A 17,478-nucleotide genomic window follows, 5' to 3' on the forward strand; every position below is an offset into this window, starting at 1 on the left:
CATTTTACACAGCCAGGGAGTCTAGGCGTTCAAGTGCCCAAGAAGCGATTTTGCGTGTACCTTCGTTATTCTGTCTCTTCAAAATGCTTGTTAAATCTGTTAGAACCTCCCGGAAGTCACTGCCTGTTTTCCCCATAAGCTACTTCTCTAGAATATTCAGGGTGGGACAACTCCCGGAGACTACATCAGGGTCAAGGGGTTCTGGCCATGCCTGTACATCCGTTGCTTGAAAACTATGAGTAGTGAACGTCACCCACCAGATTGGTCAGGGGCCAAAGAAATAGATGCCCGGCCCCTGACCAGCTGCCGAAATGCTTAAGCCACAAAAAGTCCAACTGCCCTCTCTTAAGAGAGAAAAACATACAAACAACCACTGTTAAAAATACATTTATCATTAAAATATATTACACATATGAGAAAGGGGATGCATCATATACAGTTTAGAGGATTTGCTGACCCAGAAAATCCCATTTGTTTCACCACAACACCAATTTCTTCAGTATTTTCATTTTCAAGCCACTGTATTGCCCTCAGAGGCTGAGTGCCAGCCCCAGAGCTGTTGAGCCTCATCTGAGTAGGAAGGGGGGTAGGCTTTGTATATACATATACACATGTGCTTAGAGAACTGGAAGCATCTGGGGTGGCTGCGACCTGTTTACCCAGCAGATCCCATTTGCATTCTTGCTGTCCAATTCATTCTCCCTTCAGGACCCCAAAGTTTGTTCAAATATCTGATCACGGGGAGCTCGGCCCAGGCTACAGGGAAGGCACTGACAATGCCCTGGAGGCAGGCTGGCTGAGTGAGCACAAGAAGTACAGTTATTTAAACATCTTTAAAATTTTTAAAAATAGAGAGATCTGTGTTAAATAACTAAAGCTGAACACTGACTGTCAGTTTTATTGTGGTGGATTCCCCCCAGGTCTTCACGACTCACAGTACCAATGAGTGTGACAGCCACGGGGGGGGGGGGGGGGGTCTGGGCTCAGGAAAACAGGCAGCTGCCGCTTTTGCTTCCAAGAACCCTCATATCTTCTTGATCTGAAACAGGTGGGGCTGGTAATTGGCTGCCTCAAATAAAATAGGAGAGGAGATAGGCTCAGGGTGAGTTGCAGAGGAACTGGTGAATAAATTCTTGAGCCTTCTTCTTCTCTGCCATGTCAAGCTTTTGGTGACCAGCTGGGTTTCGAAGCAGTAAGCTGCCAAATATGCTAGCTGCATGAAAAACACAGAAAACAAAACAATTCAGCAAAAGAAGCACTACTTCTTCTTGTGTTGTTGAGTTGGGAGGAGTGCCCCAAAGCGTTATTTTCTGCTTGAAAAACAAAAGCTGCATGAGGGTGAACTGTGCCCAGAGCTGGAGATTTTAGTTCCATGGCAGTGGTCTTGGGACCTCCCTCAAGTACATTTCTGCTAATGAGTCTCGGTTTGCAGAGATGCTTTCCACAGACACTTGGCTGCTTACCTAGAATATTCTCATCCAAATGATTTTTTGCTGATTTTTTCAGTAATTCTCGCAAAAACGCCATCAAGTAGTTGAAGACATTTTGGTGGAATGTGGGGAGGGTAGAAATGACCTGAAAGAGGGAGAATTGGGATTTGTCTTTTCAGTCAGTCAGTCATCTGTTAGGCATCTGCTATATTCCAGCAACTGAGTGCACAATCCCAGGACATTAGTAAGGCTATGCAAAGAAAGTCCTGATCACTGAGCACTCTGCACAAGAGTCAAAAGAGAAGCACAGATCAAGCACCGTGTGAATTTAGAGGTCAATATTCTAGGGGCGCCTGGGTGGCTCAGTCGGTTAAGCATCCGACTTCGGCTCGGGTCATGATCTTGCAGTCTGTGAGCTTGAGCCCCACATCAGGCTCTGTGCTCTCAGCTCAGAGCCTGGAGCTTGCTTCAGATTCTGTGTCTCCGTCTCTCTCTGCCCCTCCCCTGCTCGTGCTCTGTCTCTCTCTGTCTCAAAAATAAATAAAAACATTAAAAAAAATTTAGGGGTCAATATTCTAACTATGTGCTCTCAAAAGATGTAGGGGAATGGAAGACATTTTCAGCTGGGTCTTGAAGACAAGACTGGGCTTGCAGAGGTAAGGATTAGGGCAAAAGAAAGTGTAAAAAAGGCAAGAGAAGGAAAACAGTGAGATAAGGAGAGAGAACAAACCGAGAAGTCAATTTTAGCAGGAGCACCACTGTTTGAACAGGCGCTAAGCCGAGAGCGGTCGATCAGGACAGAATTCAATGAGTATTCCAGCTATTGGCACATCATCGTTATCAGTCGGGAAGCTCGCACAAGAAATATTCCAAAAGAGATTCTGGTTCGGTGGATGTGGGGTGAGGCTCTGGAACCCATATTATTAGCAAGTTTTCTAGATTATTCTGCCATGGCATGTTACATGTGTGAACCACTAGGCCAGATCATGAAAAGTCTTGAGTATTTGTTTAAGAAAATCATTAACTGGCAATGGAGAGCCATGTGTGGTTTTTGACCAACAGTGACATAACGAGAGCTTTAGAGCACATGGTCTGAGAGCTTTAGAGCACATGCAAAACAAATCAGCAGAGGGACAGCCTGAATCCAGGGCTTGGAACCAAGGTGAGTGCACGAGAACAGAAGACGACGGGTAACAGATCAAAGGAACTGGGCATGTGGGAGGTGAGCGGAGGACGACTCAAAATGACTCAGGTTTCTGGGTTGAGTCACTGGAATTAAGGGTGAAGCCACTAAAAGAAAAAGCGGACATGAAAGGAAGAACAGGTTCGGGAAGGAAAGCTCTGGGGCTGAGTTACTAGGACACTGTGTCTGAGGGACTGCGCCCACTTTGTTCCCTCAGGCCCCATGAGGCCCGGGGCTGCAACACGTGTGTGCTGATGCTTAACGCTTCCCCTCACCTGTTTACTTGCTGTGTAGCTGCCAGAACACTCCAAGCAGTTATGGTAGGCGCTGTAGCAGATGACAGGCTCTGGCAGGCTCTCCAGGAAAAGCAGCAGGGCTTCAGCCACAGAATGATTGTTGGCGGCTTTTGGCCCATCGTTAAGGAAAAGGTGATGCCGTGCCATGGTTAGGAAAAGGCCCAGGAAGGAGCACAGGCCAGAAGTGCAGCCTGCCCAGTCAGGCTCTCCACTCAGAGCTAGGATGCCAGCCTGACACAGTGAAGGGGGCCAAGCTCTTTGTCAGCTTAGCTGGGCCTTCATGAGTTCCTGCTATATCAGTTGCTTAAAGTTGTAAAGTCTTCTCTATGCAAACTTTAAGAAAAATATGATAGCTGAGGACACAAGATCAGATTTTGAGCCTTAAGATACTGTTCTTTCTTTTCTCTCACCTCTTAATCATAGTCACACACACACACACACACACACACGTGCGCGCGCATGCACGCACACATGAGTGCCTGAAGGATACAGAGGGCATCAATCATTCCAGTATCCAAACAGTCCCTGATATGCTCAAATTCTGACCTCAGGCCTGGCTGCTGAAACAGATCTTCCTGCAAAAGGAAAGAAAGTCACAGGATCATTATATTCTCAGAAAATCGGCCATGATTTCCGGACCTGGAAATATGATCACCAGCAAGGTGTAAAAAGGGAGTGAGCGGTGTAGCGAGGCCTTTGAATCACCCTGGTAAACACCCTGATAAATTTAGGGCTGATGTGGTTAATTCATCTTGCAGGCCTTCCCAAACATGCTCCCACGACAGGTCTTTAAAGTGATAAAACATCTATTATAAAACTATAGGGCGCACGTGGGTGGTTCAGATGGTTAAGTGTCCAGCTCTTGATTTCGGCTCAGGTCACGATCTCATGATTCGTGAGATTGAGCCTCATGTTGGGCTCTGCGCTGACAGCATGGAGCCTGCTTGAGATTTTCTCTCTCCCCCTCTCTCTGCTCCTCTCCTGCTCATGCTCTTTCTCTCTCAAAATAAACATTAAAAGAAAAGAACACAACACTATAGGTATCGCATACTATACACAATGATAAGGGAAAACTTAAAAGTAGCTATGTTTCCTGCAGTGTTACAGAGGGATTAACCAGAAAAAGAAAAACATGAAGAAAATATATCATTTATAAGATGGAGAAAGTTAAAAAGGCTTGGGAATGCAGGCTGGTGCAGCCACTCTGGAAAACAGGATGGAGGTTCCCCCAAAAAATTAAAAATAGAATTACCCTACAACCCAGCAATTGCACTACTAGGTATTTATTGAAGGGATACAGGTGTGTTGTTTCAAAGGGACACATGCACCCCCATGATTATAGCAGCACTATCAACAATAGCCAAAGTATGGAAAGAGCCCAAATGTCCATCGATGGATGAATGGATAAAGAAGATGTGGTATATATATATACAACGGAGTATTACTCGGCAATCAAAAAGAATGAAATCTTGCCATTTGCAACTACGTGGATGGAACTGGAGGGTATTATGCTAAGTGAAATTAGTCAGAGAAAGACAAATATCATATGACTTCACTCATATGAGGACTTTAAGACACAGAACAGATGAACATAAGGGAAGGGAAACAAAAATAATACAAAAACAGGGAGGAGGACAAAGCATAAGAGACTCATAAATATGGAGAACAAACATAGGGTTACTGGAGGGGGTGTAGGAGGGGGGATGGGCTAAACGGGTAAGGGGCATTAAGGAATCTACTCCTGAAATCATTATTGCACTATATGTTAACTAATTTAGATGTAAATTTAAAAAAATGAAATTAAAAAAAGAAAAAGGCACCTCCCTGCCTTGTGAAAACAAGATTATGACAATAAAGGTATTTCCATGAGTCCTAGCATGCTTTATAATCATTTTACTAAATGACTTAATGCCATATAACTGAATAATAATATTCTATGTATTGCTCAAAAGCTACACTTGAACGGAGCTCTACAGAGAAGGTAGATTAGCACAATACTTAAGAATGTGATTTCTGGAGGCTCCTGGGTGGCTCAGTTGGTGAAGCGTCCAACTTGGGCTCAGGTCATGATCTCACAGTTCGTGGTTTAAGCCCTACATCGGGCTCTATACTGTCAGTGCAAAGTTGGCTTTGGATCCTCTGTCCCCCTCTCTCTTGCCCCTCTCCCTCTGCCATGTTCATGGTCGGTCTCTCTCTCTCTCTCTCTCTCTCTCTCTCTCAAAAATAAATAAAAATAGGGGCGCCCGGGTGGCTCAGTTGGTTAAGCGGCCGACTTCAGCTCAGGTCAAGATCTCGAGGTCTGTGGGCTTGAGCCCTGCGTCAAGCTCTGTGTTGACAGATCAGAGCCTGGAGCCTGCTTCCAATTCTGTCTCCCTTTCTCTCTGCCCCTCCTCTACTTGTTCTCTGTCTCTCTCTCTCTCTCTCTCTCAAAAATAATAAACATTAAAAAATTTTTTTTAATTAAAATAACTAAAATGTTAAAAAAAAAAAAAAAAAAAGTAACTTCTCTGCTCGCTTCAGCAGCATGTGTACCAAAACTGAAATGATACACATAAGATTAGCATGGCCCCTGCTCAAGAAGGTGACTTCTACAGACAAATTCCCTGAGTTCAAATTCCAATCCTACTCATTTATCAGCGTTGGGATTTTGACCAAGTTACTTAGCCTCCTGGACCTCTGGTTCTTCATCTGAGAGCCACTGTAAGAACTAATTGAGGCAATGCTGTGAAACACTTAGAACAGTGTTTGGTATACTGTAATGATAAATGTGAGGAGTGGGGAGAAATGAAAAGAGAATGTCATAAAAACGTATGCTACTCCCAGGTGGTAGAGCTGTGATAGACTCTAGTTTGTATTAGTCTTCTCCCTGTATGAATGACTCAGTGAAACTGACCAATCTGATTTCATGAAGCTTGCCCAAATCACTCTTGAAGTCAGGCCTCCTGACTCAAGGCCTGGGGTCTCCATCTGGTCTCCTACATTGGTCTGGCTCATCAACAAGTTAGCCCCTCCCCTTCCCAGAAACTGGCAAGAGTTCCTCATAAGGATAGCAGGCTGACATCCTGAGAAGAATCCAGATGTCTTTCTACTTGGAGGACCCCAGAGACCAGGTCGGGGAAACGTGCTGTGCCTCGAAGGCCATCCTGTGCAAGGCTGCTTCCCTTGGGGGTAATCAAGTGCTGTATGTAACAGCAAGGTCTCACGGGGGTGTGAAACATGAATCTATCCCCCGTTCACTCCCTAGGGGAGGAAAAGCTTTCCACAGGTTCCTTGGGGTAAAAGCTTCCTATACCAAAAGTTCTTGGAGCTGATGTTCTTTCCCAAGGCAGCCTGGCCTCAATCAGGTCTGACTGCTTAACCACCACCTACCTGCTGGATAGCATTTTGGTACAGGTAATCAACCATCATCCAGAGCTCTTTGGGGATCCCCATGGGGTTCTCCAACTGGATCCCATCATCTTCAGTCTGTAGTGGCATCAGAGTCTGAAAAGAAATAAAAAACATAGTCTGAAGGCCCACCAATGGAACTTCTGACAGGCTAGCTCCAAAATACTGACCATGGGGGCAGCGAACCCATGGAAGAAGGAAAGCATTGCAATCCCCTAAGCAAACATTCCACAGGCAAATGAAATCAAGTGGGAGAATCAAGGTACAAAAGGTGATTTTTGAGAATTAGGAGTGGGTTACAGCAAGCAGTTTTCAATGAATCAGGTGAAATACACATTGTCTTCTGGAAAACACATCCTGTCAACAGCATTTCACGGTCAGAACCAGGGCGAGAATGTGGTCTGCGAGGTAAGGGCACAGACTTGGGAGTCCAAAAACCTAAATGCAGGGGTCAGGTCCACTGTTAACTCACCATGTGACCTGTGACCAATCACTCTCCTTACTGGGCCTCTGTTTTCACCTTATAGAATGAAGAGGATAGAAATCAAGAGTCCCTAAATCAAAAAAGTGCATTCGAAGGGGGAAAAATGCATATCACTACAAATCTGCTCTAAATTAGTCCCCTTGTACTCGAATTCTCCCCATAGGAGCCTTCTATGTCTCAGAAAATTTAGTTCGGGCTGAAGAATGACCAAGTGATGGTTGAAACAAAAAAAAAAGGAATAAAATTAGGTGCCAGGGAAGCTTCATATCTTAGTATCCATGGCTGAGTTTCTCTGATGAATTATGTACGAAAGACAGAGACTATCTTGTTTGACTGGCTCGGCTGCTACAGTTCTAGATGGTTCCCTGTGGCATATAACTCACCAGCTCTCTAATAGTTTCAAGCGGCAGGTCCAAGATTGGCTCCCTCATGTAGCACAGTGTATGAATGGGAGATCCAAAACAGCTGGGCAGGTAGTTCCCTGTCACGGACAAAAAGTAATCCTTTCCCCTGTCCAAGTGCAAAACCAGAATGTCTTCAATTTTGTCTTCACCTGAGTTGAGCTTTGTAGCCGTGGTCTTATTTACAAATAGCTCCAGTTCGATCTCAATGGCAGAATCTGAGGAATAACATTAAAAGTAATGTTGGCTGGTGAGAGGCCAAGAGGAAAGGGGACAGAGGGGGCAAGGATCAGGCACAAAGGGCTGGGAAAGGAAATAAGACGAATCAGCCAACCAACAAGTATGTATGTGCTCAGCACTCAGAGGACACATGAACAAGGAGTTTATAGTCCAAGTGGGAATATGAAAACAACAAACAAAAACATGTGAAATAGGCCATTGCTATGAAATCCAAGTACAAAGGAGCACAGCTCAAGTTAGAATTATTAATAGAATTGAAGGCATGGATCAAGGCGCTTGCCCTGGGCCAGGTCAGATGAAGACACCTGATCCAGCAGAAAATATAATGCAAACATCAGCCTGCGAACTGTCCACAAAACAGGCTTAATCCCTCTGCCACACAGCACGATGCAGAGTGCAAAGGAGCAGTCAGGGGAAAGACATGAATGGTACATTCCAGGGCCAGATATAATTTCTGGATTACCACCCCGTTATCTTTCCCTACAAGAGCAGACGCTGGGAGCTGATTATAGTGAGGCAGACAGTGAAAATGGGTCCTTCGATAGCAGCATCTGCTTCCCAGAGGTCTTCTGTCTTCTCTTTCTGTGAAATTATGGAACACATAGATGGCTGAGAAAGCTTTTCAAGCTGAACTCCTGCCCTTTACTGTTTTTATATTTTATTCATGGATGGTTCACATCCACAGGGCTTTTAGAAGTTTCAATCAGACAACAAAACACTCAGGAACAAAAAAGCTTATTTTAGGAAAATAAACAGGCAGGGTAGAGTGTTCCCCAAACCAGCAACCGGGAAACTAGGAAGAGAGGCCTTACCTGGCAGGAGGAAGCCTCTGCTGGGGTTGGCATTCAGCCACTGCTTACAGTAGGACTCTTCGTCAGGCTTGTTGATGAACTCAAACTGACACGGCACTTGTCCATTATGGATTATAAAGGACTGTACTTGTAACTGCATGTACTTCACATTCTGAAAACAGAACTGGGGGCAAGACCGGGACCAGTCAGACCAGTGCTCTCTTCTCGGCAACCTGCCCGGCCACCCCAACTGAGCAATCTTTGCCCTTTCTGGAAAGAAAATGAAGGACTACCTCTTTTGAATCACGTTTCTGATTTAGGCATTTACCAGGGAGGCCACAGCTCCACTAAGACCAGCTGTCTATGTTCAACCCAGGAATCCAAAAACTTCATGTTTTATAAATAAATTCCCTGAAGGAATCAAAGTTCAAATCTTCTATCTTCTATATCCAAAGGCCATTTCCAAGATACCCTCTACAAAGTGCACCCCCAAACATGAAGACCAAGCACATCTTTCCAAGTAGCTGGACCTCTAGGGCATCAACAAAACCCTCGCCATAAATCTCCATTTGATTGGCTTCTTGGTATTGTCTATTCTCAACGATCTAGGCTGTAGCTCTTCCATGAAAAATCTTCAGCCCTAACTTGACTTCCTCCACTGCCCATCCCTTTTCTACACTGCCTCGCCTCCCACCAACACATGTGTACCCAAGAAATTGATTCAATTTAATCTCAGTCAGAGCAAAACATTGGGAGGAAGAACCGCCCCCCACCCCCGCCCCGCCCCGACCGCCCCACCGCGAGAATACCTACCCAGTTACACTAAAATCAAACACAACACCTTTTGGCTCATCTATGCCATCATTTAATACATGAATGGCCCATGTGTGGGTGAAACATAGGAGCCACAAAGGTGAAAGGCTTCTGATATAGACGATCAGGAGATGAACATCATCTAAATCAACAACCCCCTCCTCTCAGCCAACATCAGCAGCCTCGCTTTAACTAGTGGCAGCCTATCCGTCAAGAAGACTAGAGCCCAGTGGTCGGACTGGTGCCTCCTGGAATTCCGAGACCTCGAAGATGAGACTTAAGTTCTATGAATAGAAGAGCCTCGTGCCAATGCTCTTAACATGTCCTTCCTACCTCTCGCTTAGAAAGGAACACAGAAGGAATGTTGGCATTTTCCATCTTATCCAGGGAGCGAACAATCTCCTCCAGAGTCTTCCGGTAACGTTCTTCATTGACCACCTTCACCTGGGAGGGAGACATCAGAGCCTGAGTTGCCTTCTGCCCATTTCCTCCTTTTCAGTAAAGAAGACATGCACAGTATTGGGAAAGAGCAGTTGACAGCCACACAGAAAGTGAAGACTAAATAGATTTAATTAATTAACAAAGAACCCAATTAACAATAGTCTCCGGAGGGTCCTCCAGAGGCTGAACTTGTGGTAAAGCCAACCGCTTCCTGATTAGCTGAGAAGACACTGGAGTGAAAGCTTGGTTGGGAGCTCTGCCAGGTCGCAGAGCTGGGGCAGAAAGATGTCCAGTGACTTTGCTGCCTGTCAACAGGCCTGCGGCGAGAAACTTCTCTAGGGTTTGATTTAAAGTGGCATTTCTCAAGCTTCTGTAACCTGTGCTCCATCAGCTAAGATTCTGTCAGGCCTTCCCTTCGGTATTGTGAATTATAAACACAATTTTTGTCACTTTCCAATAATAAAACTTTGTAACATCCATTAGGCTTTTTTCAAGCCACCACATCCTCACAGATTCTGATATGCCTCTACCTGAACCCTCGAAAATTGGTAAAATAAAGAAACAGAAGTCACAGGAGAAGAGATAATAAATAAAGAGATGTTCAACCTGGCAATCAAAGAAATGTAATCTATAATAATGACGTATCTTTTCCTTTTGGCTCATTGGGTTGGCAGAAATTTCAGAGTGATAAAATTCAGTATTAGCCAGGATGTGGGAAATAAGCTCATACAGAGTCAGCAGAAGTGGGAGGAGGAGGAAGCTCTACCTTTACTGACATAGAAAGATCTCCTAAGACATAGTCAGTAGGGAAAAAAAAGATATTCTCTCAGAACAATGTGCATAAGATGATCTCTTTTACAAAAAGAAAAAACATCATCTGTGTTGTATATAGGATACTAACACATTTGTATGTGCATAGAAAAAGGCCTAGAAAGACATAGTCCAAAAAAAAAAAAAAAGGAAAACTTCCATGTACGTAGGAATACATAGGAGAAATATACGAAAATAATTATGAATTGAATTTAAATTAAAACGCTGTTATTTAAATTTTTTTTTAATTTTTAAGTATTCTCTACACCCAACATGGGATTCAAACTCACAACCCCAAGATCGAGAGTCATATGCTCTACAGACTGAGCCAGCCAGGCACCCCTAAAAACATTTAAAAGCTTTCTCACACTCAGGTGGGGAGGAGGAGACCAAAACGACAAAGGTGGTTATGAGAACCAGTTCCCTACAGAGTGATCGCAAGGGGTATCAGCTCCCCACCTACCCCAATGTCAAACACTGAGCTGACAGGCTTGTGGTCACTGGTCTTCAGGGCCATGTGGCTCTGGTAACTCAGCTGAGTGATGTTCTTCCCTTTCCAGAGGACCCGGTCACACCAGGCAGGAGCACGACACTTCTCACTGAAATACAAAGTCTGCGCTGGGGGCCCACACAGGCACACCAGTGCCCAGTGCCTGGCTGGCACCCTGGCTCGGCTGGGGAGACAGGCCAGGGCCTCCAAATGCGTGTGCATGCAGGCCCAGGGACCCAAGAAGGCACAGTGCTTCGGGCCCACCAGGGGACAGCATGTACCCTGTGGGTATCACCCAAAACAGCTGCTAGGTCTCTAAGCCAAACACGGTTCAGAATGATTCCCTGCTCTTTACCCTCCTATGGGGATGAGATGAAAAAGGCAACCTGCAAGTAAGTACTCTGTGGCCCTTAAAAGATGGTGGTTTAAACAGGCTCTGAATTCCTACTGCCTAGGTTAGAATCCTGGCTCTACACTTCCCTGTTTGGGAGGCTCTTTATTTCTTATCTCTTTTTTTTTTTTTTTTTTAAGATTTTTATTTTTAAGTAATCTCTATGCCCACCATGGGGCTCGAACTCACAACCTCAAGATCAAGAGTCGCACGCTCCAGGTGCCCCTTGAGAGGCTCTTTAATTTGTGCATGCCTCCGTTCTCCGATCTAAGAATTGAGGATAATAAATCACACCTACTTCCGGTGGTTGTAGGGATGATTAGATGAGGTCATAGAAGTGTGTGACATAATGTGAGGCATGCCATAAGCACTAAGAAAAACGATAAACTCCTATGTAGTGACCAAGTACAAGCTAAGCTGCTTAGAATCATCCTATCACCCTAAGCATAACTGAAAAGTAAATTATTGTGGAACAAAGCCTTAGGCAGTCGAAAAGAAAACATGTGGGAAGGTAGGGCTGCTGAATGAGCAGATACTGAGGGAAAACGTTTGACCAGAGTGCAAACCACGGGGAAGTCATAGGATTCCTATCTCCTTCTTTAGGTCCATGGGGGCAAGTGCTTCCCGAAATTTCTGGGTTTCCATTTGCACAACTCCCTACCTACCTGGTGTCCCAGTCGTCGGAGCCAGTATCATACTTATACGTGGGCTGGAACGTGAGCTCGCCTTCAGTGAAGTCTTCGAAGACAGTCTTGGCCGTGACCTGAGTTTTCAGCTGTGTAAAAGGATGGAAGGGGGGGAAAACAACAACAACAACAAAAAAAAACAAAAAACCTCAAAATAAAAAAACTGAAACCTTGAATTAGCAGATGAAAGGGCTTTAATCTGGAAGTTGAACCCTAACCTAAAGGGAAAGTCCCAGGAGAAAGTTATTCTGTAAGATTCTGAGAACGAAATCCTAGGAAGGGGAGTAAGCTGACCACTCCTTTGCCTGCTGTACAGTTTTTAAGGCTCTTTTCTAAGAGTGTACCTGCATCCAAGGGACCTGAGTACCATCTTACTGAGACGTCCCTAAGAGGATCAGGTACCAACAGACACGGAGCTTCTCCTTCCAAGTATCAGACATTTCATCTGCGTAACACAGCTGTTCCCACTGTACATGGAGAGAGGACTACATGGAAAAGGGTCTGGAAAAATACAGTGCAAAAAGCAAAGGGGACTTTCATGTACGTAGAAACAGAAGTATACCAAAACAAGTATGAATTAAATGTAAATTTAAACAGTTTTCTAAAGGAGTTTATCAAATGAGTTATTTGAACTGGGGGAAGCTCTGTGCCTTGATGTCCCCCCTCTGCAAATTCTGGATTGGCAAGAGAGTCTGCCCCCCGGGGCTGTTGGAAAGAACTGTCAGCTTAGAATAGTGCCTAGTGCATCCTGAGAATAGCCAGCATTCCTCCTGCTGCACTCATTTGAGGAGATCCTTCCAGATCACACTCTCAGGGAGATGAACAACCACAGGTGCTCCTGTCTCCTCCCGGGGGGACCAAGCTTGGCCTGTCATGGACTGATGAAGAACTGCCAGCTAGCACTGGACACAGGGTGGCAGCTATTCAGGGGACAACAGTTGCCAAATTCCCCAAAATAGGAATGCCTAAAAAAAAAACTACTAAGGAAAGGCCGCAGAAACAATAAAAATGTAGATATTAATGTAAGAGGAGTCTTAAATCAGTATGTAGAGACCTTAAAACCATCTGCAAAGCAGAGAATTCACAAAACAGATACTTTTACTTGAAGAAAGACCAGAAAAGAAGGCAAGAAGAGGTCAGCAGGAAACTGCCAGGGAAGCTAGAATGCCTCACTCAAGAATATAGATGCAGTAAACAGTTTTGAGCAGATTGGCTTAATGCGGAAACAGGGATAAAAGAGAAAAAACACGTAAGGAAAGGAAAGGAACTGGAGAGAAAAATGGTCAAAAAGGAGATGATTCCATAAAAGAAAGACACAACAAAGTTGAGATGTTTCCCCATCTGGCTGATGTGCATCAGGGGACAAAAAGGTTAACAGAAAGACTGAGACTGGTGACAATAAGAAGGCAGCTACAGACTAAAAAGAAAAGGGACTTGAACCTTCTGAACAACCCTGACCACTTGAATGGTTTTGAAACCTACAGGGACGAGTAGCCTCAAGGAAGCCAGTGAGACACACGTCTCTTGTCCTGTGAAATGGCTCATGCTCTGAGCAAGAAACGCTGACCCAGACCACGGTGGAGAACAGCAGGTTCCAGAACTGGTTCCTGGCAGGAGTGAAGAAAGCCGCTCAGGAGAAACGGCTGTCATTTACACTGGACAAGTCTGGTTGAAGAGCAGGAGGGGGCGGAGGAGGCTCACTCAGAAAACAATTTAACAAGTCATCTTAAACACACTAAGGATCTGTATGAGAAACTTGGCACCCTTTTAGCCCCTTCTTGAACAAATGAATGAACACGCAAGCACCAGGGGAAAGGGGAGGGGGAGAGAGAGAGACTGAGAGAGAGAACACACGTTCCTGCCCCCAAGGCGGATGAGGCGCCTCGAGGGAAGAGCCGATGGGGAGGCAGCCATGGATGAGGGAAGGCAGAAAAGAGAGAAATGACAGGCCATCAGCTTCTCAGGGAAGCCTGCCCAGCGGAGGAAGAAGAGGCCGAGGGTTGGGAAGCCAGGCCTTCCCGTGCCCTCACAGTGGCGGGACAGCTGCCTAAGAGGGCACAGGTGGCTGTGTGTACCTGATCATACGCATACAGCGTCTGGAAGGCCTTCTCCTCGATGAGCTTTTTCACCGTTTCCACATCCAGCTCTTCTATCCTGTAGTTGAGGTCCCCCAGCCACAAGATCACACTGCGAGGACAGAGCACAAAGTTCACAGTGTAGGCAGGACTTCCCCCATCCTCGCCAGTGTGCTTCTGACAGGAGCGCCCTGAGACTCGGCTTCTTGGGGGCTGGGAGGGAAGGGACCCAGCTGTTCAGGAAATCTTTTCTCTTGCCATCCCATTTCACGCCACGGCTAACATGCTGCTGACTCCGGGACCTTGCTCCAGTTTCATGAGAAACAGCCTGGAGTCGTCCTGGACTACTTTACTCTTGTGTGGTTGGAAAGACAGCCTAATCAGGTCTAAAAGCAAGACCACCATTCACCTCACTTCTGGGACGAGGCACCAGAGATCAAATATTGGGTGTCATGTCGATTGCTCAGGGACCCCGCACCAGATGATGCCATCATGTCGCCTCCGTGCACATCGCAGTCCACAAAACATACTCTCTGCCTTTGTTTCTAGAGCTGAGTTCCTCTGAAACAAAGCTCAACCTTCACAGGGGAGTCTGAGTTAAACCCCCACTGTATCCTTGGTTGGCTCTTTGTGCGAAGTGTGGCAGGTGTTTTATTACACCTGCTGCTTTGGGTGAAGGATAACCAAGCATTCCCAGATGACCGTGCACATCCCATAAGGTCCGCTACTGCTCTATCTGAAGCCAGCAGCCAGGCACTGGAGAATGCATAGCAGTAGACACGCACGATGAATGCACCCACGAGCTCACAGCAGACAGACTGACATGCAAGCTGCCACCTCCCAAACTAGGGTGCCGGAGGTTCAGCAGAACGGAAGACACACTCCCTGCTGGGTTCCCCGGAGAAGGAAAGCCATCCCGTCAGCTTCCAGAAGGCCAGTGAGCTCAAGACAGTTCCACCACCGTGGCAGGCGGGATGAGAGGCTTGAATCTGTGTGCTCCCTGGCAGACACCATGGCCCCAATGGCTTCTTCCTTTTTCTAAAAGAAGTGGCACAAGCTTCAAGTGTTACCGTAAAGCCTGGGATTCTAACATGCCGTGAATTTAGACATACGGGAAGTTTTAGAGATTAAGGGAACAAAGATCAGCACAAGATTCTCTAAGCAGCTGTAACTACAACTCTAACGGTGAATCAAGAGGTTTAAGACTAAGCGAAGGTATACTACTGCAGTCCGATTTCAACTACATACGCTTCTGGAAAGAACAGATGTACAGGATCCGAAAACATACTTCTAAAACCTTGCGAAGCTTGCTGTAAAGCTTGACAAGCTCGTTCTTTGGTTGCTTCCCTCCTGCTGTTTATCGAGGCAGACCCGCATTAAAATAAACCTACGTTTTTCTGGGGACAAATGACATGGGACCAAGATGCCAGAGATCTGCCGGATGGGGAGTTGGGAAACCGAACATCTCATGGGACATAACCCGCGTGGAAGCAAGCGCTGGCTGGAGCTCCCACTCGGGCAGTGGGAGGCCTGCTCCCAACGCAACAGGGGGGAGCCCCAGCTCTGCACAGCAGGAGCGGTGAACTGCTTGGGCTCCACGCCCAGACTCACTCGTGCTTGCTGATGGTGAGAGGGGGGAGGCTTGGGTCAGCCTGACAAAACTGCATTCGAGAACAGATGTCTTTATAGTCCTGGTTCCTCCTCTCACACTCTTCTGTGTGGGCTGCCAGGTGAGAGTTCACGACACAGATGCTGGTGTTGTGGAGCTGGAACCGGATGGCCACTCCTCCCTTGTTGCCCTGCGGAAAAGAGCCCGACAGAATCCGACTCGCCACCTCGTTGTGTCGGTCACTCCCGCCCGCACACCCTCAAAATGTTTCCTCTTCAAAATGATCCTGACAGGGAGATGAAGCAGTGTGACTGTCTGTCTTTGAACAGGTAAGAAAACAAACCCCAGAGTCACTGGCTGGAGTGACTAGCCGGTCAGTGGCCAGGCTGAGTCCACTTTTCACTAAGTCACAGGCAAGCCACATGCTTGCCCTTCTCCACAGGAAGCCAAGCTCTTGCAGTGGAGCCTAAAAGTGGGACTGTGGGAGCCTCAAGACAAGAAAATTGCAAACCTGTTATCAGCATCCTTTCCTTTTTTTTTTAACTTTATGTTGAGATAGAGAGAGAGAGAGAACTCTCTCTCAAGGGGGGACTGACCTTGTAGAGGAGGGGGGGAGAGAAAGGGGGGGGGAGAGAGACAGAGAATCTCTCTCTCGAGGGGCCTGACCCCACGAACCGTAAGATCATGACCTGAGCCGAAACCAAGAGTCGGACACACAGCTGACTGAGCCACCCAGGCGGCCCTGGCGCTCTTTCTTTATCTTGGTTTCCCAACATCGTCTCTGCAACATATTTCATGGGCGGAAGGGGCAGATCAACTAGAGGCTCCGGCGTGGAGCGGACACGGGGATACGTGCTAATGGGGTAAGTCAACTGGATGGGGTGAGTTCACTGAAATCTGACCTCTGAGCGGTCCGCTCCATCTAGCCGTGCTTGAACGCCCCGTTCATCTTGTCATACCAGCACCATCCAACTGGGGCGCGTGCAGTCATGGTATCAGGACACACAGTGTCAAAACCTTAGGGGTCAAGGCCACCGGTGTGCCAAGCATACCGACCAAAACCTCACCATCCTCCCCATGATTCCTGTCCCCACGGTCTCAGCTTCCACCTCGGAGATGTGCGCCGCGTGTTCCTGTTTGACGTACAACAGCAGCATAATCCCGACCAGTCGGATGAGCTTCACCTGGACAACAGAGCCAAACATTCAAGTCACGGCATGAAACACAGTCGAAAACGGGAATAAATGTCCCAGAGGAAAAGGAGTGTTGAAGTTGGTTGGCTCAGGGTGCTAATGCGTCTCCTTCTTCCGAACAGGACACAGGGTGATCACCTGTTCAGCTCACTGAACATGCTACGTGATAACCTGGACAGCCTGCCAGCGCCAAGGCCTGCGTCTTTCCTACCCACAGCGCCTCTTCTGGAGGACTTGGAACTGAAATAATTAGGACTGGCTTTTGATAAAGGTCACAGGAAAAGTCCAAAACGGTCTTCGAATTTCCCTGCGTGGCAACATAAAATTAAAGGTCACTGGCCCCTCTCTTACCTTTGCGTATTTGGCATCTGGATGAAGACCTTCTGATACAGCTTTAAACCACTCTTCTTCCTTTGGGGTATCATGGAAGAAAAAGGCCTCCTTACTCAGGTCAAGCTCCTGGAACCTATTATAAGCAGCAAGCGGTCAGACAAAGAAAGGTAGCGTGCGAGACAACCCGTCCTCAGATTGGTTTAGATGCATGTATCCTGGCTCTCCAGCTGAACTGCAGGGCCCTCAAGAGGGGAGAAAAATAAACACTTGAAGCCAAGGGACTAAGTGCTAAGGAACCACCAGCACTTTCATGGGCAGCCACCCATTTCCTCTCTGTAACCAGCCTGTGAAGCAGTTAGAAGCATCTCCATTTCACACCCGAGACTGCTATTTCACACAAGCACCGAATGGCAAACTGGGGGCCA

General features: G+C 46.6%; 1 protein-coding gene and 1 non-coding gene across 2 annotated transcripts in view; one reads left to right on the plus strand and one right to left on the minus strand.

Annotated features, from left to right (window-relative positions):
* Positions 1-371: 371 nt before the first annotated feature.
* Positions 372-17,478, minus strand: part of INPP5B (inositol polyphosphate-5-phosphatase B) — a 47,452-nt gene continuing 30,345 nt past the window's right edge. The window contains 14 exon segments of the mRNA XM_045476789.1: positions 372-1,213; positions 1,464-1,575; positions 2,889-3,016; positions 3,400-3,484; positions 6,279-6,392; positions 7,164-7,399; positions 8,234-8,396; positions 9,359-9,469; positions 10,740-10,875; positions 11,823-11,932; positions 13,919-14,030; positions 15,530-15,717; positions 16,595-16,711; positions 17,072-17,186. Of these exon segments, the coding sequence (XP_045332745.1) occupies positions 1,098-1,213; positions 1,464-1,575; positions 2,889-3,016; positions 3,400-3,484; positions 6,279-6,392; positions 7,164-7,399; positions 8,234-8,396; positions 9,359-9,469; positions 10,740-10,875; positions 11,823-11,932; positions 13,919-14,030; positions 15,530-15,717; positions 16,595-16,711; positions 17,072-17,186 (1,843 nt within the window). The 3' untranslated portion in view covers positions 372-1,097.
* LOC123600205 lies at positions 5,417-5,520 on the plus strand. The gene has a single exon (XR_006713569.1). It is a non-coding gene; the product is annotated as a U6 spliceosomal RNA (small nuclear RNA).

This window comes from Leopardus geoffroyi, chromosome C1, assembly GCF_018350155.1.
Source record: "Leopardus geoffroyi isolate Oge1 chromosome C1, O.geoffroyi_Oge1_pat1.0, whole genome shotgun sequence".
NCBI classification, from domain to species: Eukaryota; Metazoa; Chordata; class Mammalia; order Carnivora; family Felidae; genus Leopardus; species Leopardus geoffroyi.